This window comes from Pimephales promelas, chromosome 5 (genome assembly GCF_988280905.1).
Source record: "Pimephales promelas chromosome 5, fPimPro1.hap1.1, whole genome shotgun sequence".
NCBI lineage: Eukaryota > Metazoa > Chordata > Actinopteri > Cypriniformes > Leuciscidae > Pimephales > Pimephales promelas.
The window spans coordinates 33585367-33597009 of record NC_142773.1 but is presented as its reverse complement, the minus strand read 5'-3'; the positions used below and the strand labels follow the sequence as shown (position 1 = coordinate 33597009).

The window sequence follows — 11643 nt, the reverse complement described above, 5'->3', positions numbered from 1 at the left end:
TGTGTGTGTGTGTGTGTGTTTTCCTGGTACGTTATGGGGACTAAATGTCCCAACAGATATGGCAATGTCCAAAATTCTTGCCCTTGTGGAGACATTTTTTGGTCCCCATGAGGAAAACAGCTTATAAATCAACAAAATCATCAACAAAAATACGGTTTTTGAAAATGTAAAAATGCAGAAAGTTTTCTGTGATGGGTTGGTTTAGGGGTATAGGGGATATAATATACGGTTACAGAATAAAAATCATTACGTCTATGGAATGTCCCCATAGAACATGAAAACCCCATGTGTGTATGTGTGCGCGCATGTATTTTTAGACTCCATCAATTAAGACTCCATCATTCATTACATAAAGAGAATAAAAACTCCACACTGGAACAATGCCAGGTTGTTGCAAATACTTGATATATGAAATAATAGACACCTTTGATAAAAAAAAAAATCCCATGACTTTTGATTAAAGACCTATAGCAGCATACTTGTAGGTGTGAGTCAATGTCAAGAACAGCTTCGGTGCTGCTTCACACTGCTGAAGGGCATTGTGCCTACACAATAGACTTTTGTTCGGAGCTGCCAAACTAAAGGAATCTTTTTCTCATTGACATATGGACATTCCCAGTAATATAAAATGAAACGTAGATCAAGCATTACCAAACACAAAGAGCTATCTGTCAGCCATTTTAGAGTATCTGAGACACCCTAAAATCAACGACATTATCATTGTGCTGATTTAATGCTAGCAGTTATGACGGTATTGGATTGGTATTTGTACATTTATTTAATCTGATGCAATTATGTATAAGGAGTTATGATATTTATCATGGTAGCCAAAATTTTTTTGAATTTTTTTTCTACAAATTCAACATAGTGTCCCCCAAAATGTATTTGGACACTTTTGTTGCATTCGATACAAAATATCCAAGTGGCCTATAGATTTGCCTCAAGTTTACAGGTATAGACAAGTACATAACTGTAGTTAACTGCATGTTTATAGAAAGTGTAAATACTTCATTTTTTTCTATCCATTCTGAACTATATCTTTTGGTTTATTATCTGAAACCTATGAAACATTGTCTTTTTCTTAATATTAGTTAGAACCCACTTGGAAGTACTGTTTATTTTGTAATGTTTTGTCTTTCAGAAGTTGTGAGTTTTTATTCGTAGCTGCTCTCAAATAGTAAATACGAACAAATTTACATGCACTTTTTGGCAAGAATGGTTCTGCTAAGAACATAAATGTAAAATCTGAGGTCTCTACAAAACATTGTTAACAGTGCTTTAGTATAGTATAGGGTGAATTGACTTCAACCCAACTCCTTATACGGTACTGTACAAACAATTTGCATCTCTTTGAAATTGTCAAAATTTATATACATAACTTTGGTCAAAATAAATGTTGTTTGCTTTTGGTGATTCAGGACAGTTCACTTTAGGACAGTCCATATCCCCGTAATTCAAGTCTGTGCATTGTATGTGTGTGTGAGAATGAGTAAATGAGTGAGAGAGGAAGAGGCAGAGTGATATGGAGGGGACATTAAAAATAAATCATTAGATGCATACAGTATACTATTTTATAGTCATTCATTGGATGAGGAGGGATACCGCATCTTTTTTGATAGGATTATTAATATATCAAATGGATTTTTGCTTAATATTTTAACATTTTCCAAAGTTAAAATAACCAAGTAGTTTAATAATAATATTGTCACACGTAATTTGCTCAATACCATTTTCCCATTTGTTTTGATACCTTGCGATTCGTCTAAATGGCAGTAGATGGCGTAAACGCTCTACTTCAGATGCAGCTTTTCATTGGTATTTGGAGTTTCTTTCTGTAAATCATGATGTCTTGCAAAAATAGATGTTTTTTGACTCATAAACAAGTGAACAATATATCTAAAACCTCTAGAGAATTATTTCATAATTAAGATATAATTCATTTCCGCAGTGCTACTTATTCACTAAAGTTAATTCTTATACTTATTCCGCAGAGTATTTTGAATACTTTTACCATGAACATGCTATTGGGCATTTTAAATTATGTATATATCTGTACCGTTTTGTTTTGTTTTCTTCTTTTGCTTTTTTATTGTGTTTATTTATTGTAGAGCAGTAAAAAAGTTTGTGTCATTCATTGATCCAATGGCAGAACTCCTCCCTGTCTTCAAACACTGCTTTAGGTTCCTGCCCACTGACTTCTGTTCATACAGCAAACCTTTCAAATATCCATTCATCACTGGCTATCCAACACACTGAAGGTCTTCTTTCTGTCTGTAAAAACCATAAGCATCCGCTTTCACCAAACCAAGGACCCACCAGGGGCGTCACCAGGGGCACTTTTTACATCTTCATTAATTAATGGACCATTGATGCATAGATTACATGAAGAATAATTGATTTTTTTCTTGGACGAACAGACAAAGAAAATTCGTCACCGTAACATCTTACTAAAATTGATTTAGCAGCTCTTCTTGTCTGAAGAATTTTTATAATGGAATTATTGTTTTTGATTTTTTGCTGTGGCACGTTTTGTTTTACACGTGCAAGTGTGACGGAGCAACAGACTGCTGACGATATAGAAAACCGTGCAACTCTAGAAGATGAAATGGACAATCAGGAAAACATCTTAACACAGGTAATTTTTCTTGGTTATCTACATTTTAAAAAAAATCAAATGATTACACGAACATACTGTATGATTGTTAGTGAGTGTATTTTACATTAATAATAATATTAACAATAATTGTATTGTTAAATAATTTTCACTAGCATTTTATGTATCAATATAATATATACTGTATGCCAAGTCATATGTACATAATCTATAAAGCACTATTTTTTAATATTTTAAAACATTAATTACGGTTAATAATTTTGTTTTTATTTATACTTTGTAAATAATAATGATTCCATTCTTGACTCTAATAGCTCATTGGGGACTATGATAAGGTGAAGACTCTCTCTGAGGGCTCAGACTGTCGGTGTAAGTGTGTAGTAAGGCCTCTGAGCAGGAGCGCATGCAAACGCATTGAAGAAGGTCATGCCAAGGCTGAGGACTTCTACACAGTGGAGACAGTCACTGCAGGACCCAGCTGTCAGAAGTGTGCCTGCATCGCCCCTCCGTCCGCCCTGAACCCCTGTGAGGGAGACTTCAGATTTAAGAAGCTGCAAGACGCCGGGCGGGATGATATCAAGGTAAAGGGAATCATTACAACGCTTTTAATAGATGGTCCCTATTAATACTGGATAGCTATTTCTTCTGATGACTTGTTTTAGACTTAAATAAATCGAGTATTATAAATAACTTATATTAACCCTCTAAAATCTTCTTTTGTATGTTTCAGCTTTCAACCATAATGGACCTGCTAGAGGGAGCATTTTATGGGATGGACTTATTAAAGCTTAACTCCATCACAACAAAACTTCTGGAACGGGTTGATAATATAGAGAAAGTAAGTGAGTTATATATATCATATATAAATCAGTAAATTAATTACCTATGTGGGCATAACAAAAAAAAAATGTATTTGTAAAAAAGTTTTTTGTTAGTAAAAGAAAAAAAAGTTAAATTTCCTTTATCACATTAGCAGACCAATCCAGTCACAGTACATTAAGAACAAAAACAGGTTGTCACATTATTTATTTTCAATTATACTCTTCCCTAATACAACAATGTTGCTTCTGGGCACTATTCAGTATTACCATGGCAACATAAATCACTGTGTCCTTTCAAATGTGGACACTGGACAAAGGGGAATTGAGTTCAGGTGGTTTCGGCGGAACTGCCACCCATGGACTATTGTGTTTACATTCTCCCTACAGTCGTTTTCCGGAAACTTGACAAAAGATAAAGTGAGCGTGAAAAGTGAAAAAGCGCAAGGGAAGGGGCTTCGCTCCAACCAGCGGCAAGAGAAGAAGAAGCGTCTCAGTGTGCTGGAGCCCTCGCTGCAGAAGAATGTGGCCGCTGCGTTTGCTCACACCGTGGTACAGATACAGAACACACTCGCACAATCCATTAAAAATGCCTTCATATTTGTCTCTCTTCACAAAGATGGCAACTGCCAACATATAACGAATACACACTAAAATAAAATTCATGCAAAGGGCAAAGCCACCAGTACAAAACCCTTCCCAGTGGAAACAGTGGTTGAATTTGCTGTGAGCTTGAAGGCATGTCAGTAGAGAAAATTACAGCCATACTCAAGTCACTGAGCATTCCCACAGCATGCTCAAGTCATTAATACACCACAAATTCCCCCATCTCATCCACGACATTTATGCAGCCACATAAAAATGGGCGGCTTGGAAAGAGACAATTAATGCTGCTTATTTCATTCAGGGATACTTGCATACATTTGTGAAGAGAATTCTTTAACTGACAATTTCACTGTTCCTGAGCAGAGGCAATATGAGGAGAAGTTTGTTGGGAATCAGGGCCCCAGCAAGCCTGTGCTGAAGAGAAGCAACTCTGGGGATCAGGAGGATCCACATAAACCTGTGAAGACCAAAGCAGGTCCCAATGGCATGGCCATTAGAAGCATGACCTTCTACAAAGCCAACACTATGGAGAGTGAGGGGGAAGAGCACAGTGAGTGTCCAACATCTCATTTTACTCACCAGATTTTATAACTTAATCCATTTTAAAAATGTATGTTGATCAAAGATGTTAGCAACTGAGGAAAAAACTAAGAAGGAACGTCTCAGGTTACGACTGTAACCTGTTCCCTGAGAACAGGGAACGAGACACTGCGCCAAACGCTATGGGGAAACGCCTGTCTTTGACGCAGTTCGAAGTTCCCTTCGAAAGGGAACATCTCGGGTTACGACTGTAACCTATGTTCCCTGAGAACAGGGAACGAGACACTGCGTCAAACGCTGAGGCATTTCCCCATAGCGCTTGACACAGTTCGAGGTTCCCAAGGTTTTTACAACAAGAAGTTCTTGTGTTTCAACAAGAAGCTAAATGAAACTTTTCTATTTATTTTATCCATAGGGTTTTCAAAAAAAACACTTCAGTAATGAGTTCTAAACCACAAACTAAACCAGCCAGTTTTGAAATGAATCACATCATTAGAAGATTCAGTGTAAAACAATCCGAGGTATATGAAAGGTATATGAAAATCCGAAAAAAAAAACTTAATGTGTACTCAATGTCTTCTTTGAGGCAATGAACTATTGCAAATGATGTAATCAAATTAAAACAATATACAACTATTAATTTATTAGAATATTTTTTCTTATAACAGTGAAGTGAGGGCAGTGACATGTGAACTGAATTTGAACTGAATTTTGTATTACTCAAATACGAATACAGATCCTGTTTCGGAAAGTGTCAGATTTAGGATTTTTGCATTCCTTGTTTTTAACCGATCCATTAAACAAGTGCATTATATGGTGATGTGAGAGACTGAGTCAGCATTGGATTTTAGGCACTAAGACCCATTATTTTCAGACTACAGGTGAAATTTTACTAACAAGTTCAACTTAAGTATTTTATGTTTCTTCTCTCAGTAGTTGCCACAGCACCACATGAGGTTGTAAGTGGCGATGGCTCTGTGGATTTAATAATTGAGGACGAGCTCCATAAGAAAGAGCCATCTGCATCTGTGACAAGGCCTGGAACTCCTGCAGCAGTGACCCAGACACCCTCAATGAACCTCAACCCACAGAACAGAGACCCTTCTGCCGCAAACATGCCAAACGTGACAAAACAAACTAAAGGAGAGACTGTAAAAGCCAAGAAGTCAGGCACAATTACAACAGCAAGGGCAATCCTGCCAACCTCAGTGACTTTAACTACCACAACGACACCAAGCACTAATTCAACAAGCATTGCAACTCCTCTTGCAGTTCCAAAACAGCTGGCCAGTGTTACAGCACCCACAAAGAAGTCCAAACTTAGCTGGGATGAAGCTACGACTCAGACAAGCACACAACCCCCAAAGAAGACCAAAGAACAAGGTAAGCTTGAATCTAGATCCCACTTTGATGATTAACTAAAAGAGTTTAGAGGGGCTGTATGATGAGATATATAGATTCTTCCCATCTGTTTTTATCGTTGACAGGGATCTGCAAGGACACATTAGCAAGCATTGCTGATCCTGTTACACACAACACATATGGTAAAAATGAAGGTGCCTGGATGAAAGACCCAAAAGGCAATGGAAAAGTTATTTATGTGACTGACTACTACTCTGGGAACCAGCTTCTGGAATTCCGTGATTTGGACACCTTTAAACAAGGTACATCTGACTTTAAAATGGCCATTTGAAACATACTGTACTGCATACTTTCGGACAGTGTACATAAAAAAGATTAGTTTTACGGTTTGATTGGAACTGGACTGGTTGGAACCATAACTGTACAAAATAATAACAAATTTGCATTTAGCCTAGACTACTGTTTAAAAGCTTTAGGTTAGACCATTTTTATAGAGATGCACCGATTGACCGGCGCGTGGTTGGAACCGATTTTCACGTGATTGGCCATGACCGGCCGGTCAGTCTGACATATGGCGATTTTATGTCGGTCAAATGCACTCAGGAGCCGCATGATTAACGTCGCGTAACATCAGTATCACACGTGCACATGGAAAAGCACATGTAGGTAACCTTGTGAATTACGGCCGTTTTACCCCTTTCGGCTTGCATGTTAATCAATGAGTGCATTCACACTGGGAGCAGGAGCAGTGCGTGAGCAGCAGTGAAGCGGTTTCTGCGCCGTGTCTGCTCACGCTCGATTAAAGTGGGGGAAAAAAGTTGAGTTTAAGTTTGAGGAAAAGTATGGTGTTTTATAAAAATATATACAGTATATAGAAAATAAATAGTTGTGTTATTGTGGTTAGAAAAATAAAATCAGAATCGGCTCAAATCGGTATCGGCAGGTCAAACTCAATGGAAATCGGAATCGGCCTAGAAAATTGTAATCAGTGCATCTCTTCATTTTTTAAATAGATTAATACTTTTATTCAGAAATGAATAATTAAATGTTAAAGTTAAATGTCCGAGTGTTCCGCGTGTATGTACACGCCATTAAATGTCCGAGCGAAACAAAGCAAAATGTAGATCTACATCTGGGGAGCGATATTTTTTTCCTAGGATGGTAGGGGAAGACTCATAGATGCTATTAACCCCAGTGACGGGTAGGTTTAGGGACGTGGGTTGGGTTAGATCATATATTTATATATAAAGTAATGTGATGTTTCATTAACGATTATGTGTGTTGATAGCATGCCAAAAATGGAAATACGAATTGCCGTGTCATACATACGCCATTTCATGAGATCTGTCCTTGAGATGTTATTAAGGGGGTCCCTTGCAACAGGATCATGATTGACCCTTGCAAGATACATGACATTTGTTTTTCTTCTTTCTCTCACAGGGCAGTTTAGCAACTCCTACAAACTCCCTTATAACTGGATTGGCACCGGCCATGTCGTCTATGGTGGCTCTTTCTTCTACAATAGAGCTTTTTCTCGTGATATAATCAGGTTTGATCTTCGTCTCCGGTACGTAGCTGCCTGGACCACTCTTCATGATGCAGTATTAGAGGAGGAAGAGGCCCCCTGGGGTTGGGGAGGACATTCAGACATTAACTTTAGTGTGGACGAGAGCGGGTTATGGTTAGTGTACCCAGCTCTGGACGAAGAGGGGTTTCACCAGGAAGTGATCATCCTAAGCAAGCTTCAACCCTCTGACTTACAGAAAGTAAAGAGTTGGAGGACGGGCCTGAGGAGGAACTACTTTGGAAACTGCTTCGTCATCTGCGGCGTTCTGTACGCCGTTGACAGTTTTGAGCGCACGCACGCCAATATTTCATATGCTTTCGACACGCACACACACACACAGATGATTCCCCGTCTCCCTTTTATAAACAATTACAGCTACACCACACAAATCGACTACAACCCTAAGGAACGTATGCTTTATGCATGGGACAACGGCCATCAAGTGACTTACAATGTAATATTTGCTTATTAACAGTAATTTAGCACTTTATTAAGGTACTGCGTGCAGCACTTTCTGTGTAAAATAGTCAAATGATTGTGTCTTAAGTGGGTTGTAGATCAGTCTACATGACAAATAGTTTTATGAATATTTCATTGTATCTTTTTTTTTGTCTGTTCCATGTCTTTTGAATTTGCTTTTTAAAGGATGTTTCTTATTCTCAAAGGGGTACACAAATGTTATTGAGCTGTTCATGACAAGGTTCTCACTGCTTTCTTGAAGTGTAGATGTATGTTGTATATAATGTAATTTAAATAAACTTTATAGCAAGCTCTTCTAAACTTGTGAAGTGTCATTACCTCAGTCTAAAGTTATTTTAAGGTCAACATGAAACGTCATTCTCAAGCAACCCAACTTCCATAATATGGTGTATTTTTGAGTGAAACACTCATTTGAAATTGGATCGTCAAAAGAGGTTTTTGTTTAGCAGGTGGCTGAAAAGGAGGAGAAATTTGATGAAAGAATATGACATTATTAATCAAACATTTTTATCTTTGAATAACATGCACTGATTAATTTTGCACTAAAAGACTAGGGATGTGCATTAAATACAGATTTTGATTTCACATTGATCTCAAGGATTGGCTGATACTACTTTAGTACAGGCTACATCTGCATGTTATCAGAGTCCGCAAGCACTACTGTAATCTCCCCTTTCCTCTGAGAAATTCCTTGGAAAACCAGCTGAGAAAGAGGAAGAGGCTAAACAGCACCTTGTGGAAATGATAAATATCACCATAACAAATTACTAGTGTTGGCACACTACCAACATTTCAACAGTTACCAATAGCCGTATGTCACAGTTCTCTGTACGGATTTCAGTACCATAGCAAAAATATTGGAACTACTTAGTTTTATCTTACAATTTTAAAATAAAATACATTAACTAAATTAAATTAGTTAATCAATAAAGATAATAATTATTAGTAGTAAATAACACTACATAACAGCTCGCACTGAACTTTGATTTTTTTTTTAAACATCTGATCGCCCATTACATCTTGCACTAAACAGACCTAAAAAGCTCAATGCTTCAAAAAAATGTGGGAATATTTTTGTTATATATGCAAGCAAACAAACATATTTATTTATTTATTTGCTGGTCTCTTTTCATTGCTTTAAACATTTAAGTCCCTCAGCTGTGTGATAACGCAAAAGGAGATCTGTGATGTGAATATCAGTTATAATAAAAGGCTATTAATAATTTAAAAATACTATAAACTATACACTCTAAAAATGCTGGGTTGTTTCAACCCAAATTTGGGTCAACTATGGAAAAACCCAAATGTTGGGTTAAAAATGTAATTTAAAAAAATACAGGTGGAAGTTGAAGTTGGGTTACCATTTTAAATGACATTTTTAACCCAACATTTGGGTTTGTCCATATTTGACCCAAATTTGGGTTGAAACAACCCAGCATTTTTTTAGAGTGTAGGATATTAATACTTTGCAGACTCATTGAAAACTACGGTCTGAATGAAAACAGCATGCTCAGTCTTTCTCTTTATAAAACATGTGCAATCAGTTTCCTTTTTGGAAACCTTCCTGTGAAAGTTAAAGCTGCTCCATTAATGTCTGATTTGAGATATGCCTTTCTGAGTGAAAAAGACAAAAGTCACTCAATACCTGACAGCGTTTGAGTGTTAGACAACCTGAAGTGACAGCTCTGATATGCTATCGACACTCACGCCACATATGACAACTGAAAGACAAGAAACACAAATGCCCCTGGTGGTTTAACTGGCCTTAAAGCATGGGAGCATGAGAATGGTAGAAAACAAATTGGCTGTCCAGCGAGAATCATTCAGACAACTGCATATTAACTGGGCCCTGAATGGCGGCCACATCTGCAGAGCTTTGGAGAAGTGGGATTTGAAACCCCTGAGGTCTCCACAAAGGCTTTACTTTGGCCAGGCCCACCGTCTGTCTGGGCGAGCTGACTGTGTCACTCTATACTCAAACGAGATCATATGTTCACTCACTCCAATGTCAGCCAACGCAGTCATTCATTCATGCTTTAACGTTGATGACGAGGTTCCCTGCTCTTATTCTTTTGAGTTAGTTAATATTGGCCTGACTTCCTTCAGCTGGTTCAGGCTTTCGGTTGGATAACTCAGAATTATTTTAGCATAAACCCCAGACACAAGACTTACGTCAACCAAAGTCCAAAATTAACACTCATCAAATGCCAAATAAGAGTAAAATTTGGCTTTCCCAAGTAAAGAAAATAGAGTTACCCGCCAGTTGGCCAGAACTTCACCATTATGTGATTTACCCTGTTAAATGTGTCTTATATAGTGAGATACTTGGCCCACTGTTTTATTGCCTTTTTTCCTTATCACTTATAATTAGGTCATTTGAAAATCATTTGAAACGCTAAAAATTCTTCCTGTGAAATCCCCTCACTAGAAATTGCGATACTATGGATACTGTCCTTAAAATCCCTTTAGTGTGCTAAATTTGTGTGGTGAACTTTTGGTTCACAATTAGGTTAGACATACTGATTTTCTATAAATTTGAGAGTCCAAATTCTTTCGTAAAATACATATTTTGTTTAAAATCAAAAATAGTTCCCTAAAACTTAAAGTTACTACTAAAACTACACTTTCAGTGCCATTACTTCTAGTGTTGTCTTTAAAAAGATCAATCTTAGGTCTGCACTTACATTAAGGATTTGATGATCATTATGACTTGTTAACAGCCTGTCATAGAGCATTGATCCTAAATGTTTGTAGTGCGTGCATGTGCGTGATTAAAGAAATCATCAGTGACTGTCATGACTTATGCATCTTTTCCCACATTTTAATATTTAATATTAAAGGTTTATGCGACTTGAATTGGACCATCCAATTGAATAGGCTTTTTGCCTTGTATATCTCAACAAAAAGTAGAGGAAAAAGCAAGCTGAAAGACAGAGAACATTGAGAAGCTCCTCAGAGAGCTGACCCTTAACATATGAGAGGATGGAGAGAGGATGTTGTTGTCGTGCAATGAGCCAGAGTGAGAAATGCTCCCGCTGGGCGTATCTAAGCCCATCATACATGCTCCCTCTTAAAAAGACATGTCTTCACAGTAATGGGGACCATTGAACTTGCCTGGGTAATCCTCTGGAGCAAACAAAACATATAATGGGACAAAGACAGTAACCCATAGGTCAAATTCAGCTATAATTCCCAAACGCACTTCAAATGAACTCCAAACGAATGAGGTTAAAAATGTCACACAGAAAAACAAGGTAAGATGAGAGAGGGAAGGTCATAAATTTCCCCATATTGTCAAGAACTACTGGAAATACTTTTGGGGTTTTGACTGGTTAGGACTGTGGGCCTCTTCAAACTCAAACTTACCAGGTGGTTTTCATGGACCACTAATAGTTTTAGAATTACAAAAAGTGTATAGACTTTATAGACTGTGTGAAATGGCTTTACAATGTCCTTTCCTGTGTTGATGCATTTCCAATTGAAATAGGATGACGGGGCAGGGCATACTATATCAAATGGGCTCGTTTATTTAACCCTGTAAGGCCTGACATTAAACATTTTTTTTTAAATGGAATAGTTTATGTGTTGGTTTATGGAACATTTAGACAAAATATAAAAAGACTATTCCGAATAATTTAAGTGAAAAAAGACAGTAG

The 11643-nt window shown here is 37.4% G+C and overlaps 1 protein-coding gene across 1 annotated transcript; it reads left to right on the top strand.

The window, feature by feature from the left end:
* On the top strand, nucleotides 1–8281 carry olfml2bb (olfactomedin-like 2Bb). Its single transcript, XM_039675884.2, has 8 exons — nucleotides 1–2635; nucleotides 2929–3195; nucleotides 3345–3452; nucleotides 3823–3984; nucleotides 4402–4588; nucleotides 5512–5961; nucleotides 6066–6242; nucleotides 7381–8281. The coding sequence occupies exons 1-8, from the start codon at nucleotides 2492–2494 to the stop codon at nucleotides 7977–7979; spliced, it is 2094 nt and encodes a 697-aa protein (XP_039531818.2). The 5' UTR covers nucleotides 1–2491; the 3' UTR covers nucleotides 7980–8281.
* The last annotated feature ends 3362 nt before the right edge of the window (nucleotides 8282–11643 follow it).

What these genes read in the sequence shown, in the direction of transcription:
- olfml2bb (XM_039675884.2), top strand. Translation starts at nt 2,492, where the DNA reads ATGGAATTATTGTTTTTGATTTTTTGCTGTGGCACGTTTTGTTTTACA. An exon ending in GAGTGAGGGGGAAGAGCACA is followed by an intron (nt 4,589 to 5,511) that starts GTGAGTGTCCAA and finishes TTCTTCTCTCAG; the next exon opens with TAGTTGCCACAGCACCACAT. An exon ending in AAAGAAGACCAAAGAACAAG is followed by an intron (nt 5,962 to 6,065) that starts GTAAGCTTGAAT and finishes TATCGTTGACAG; the next exon opens with GGATCTGCAAGGACACATTA.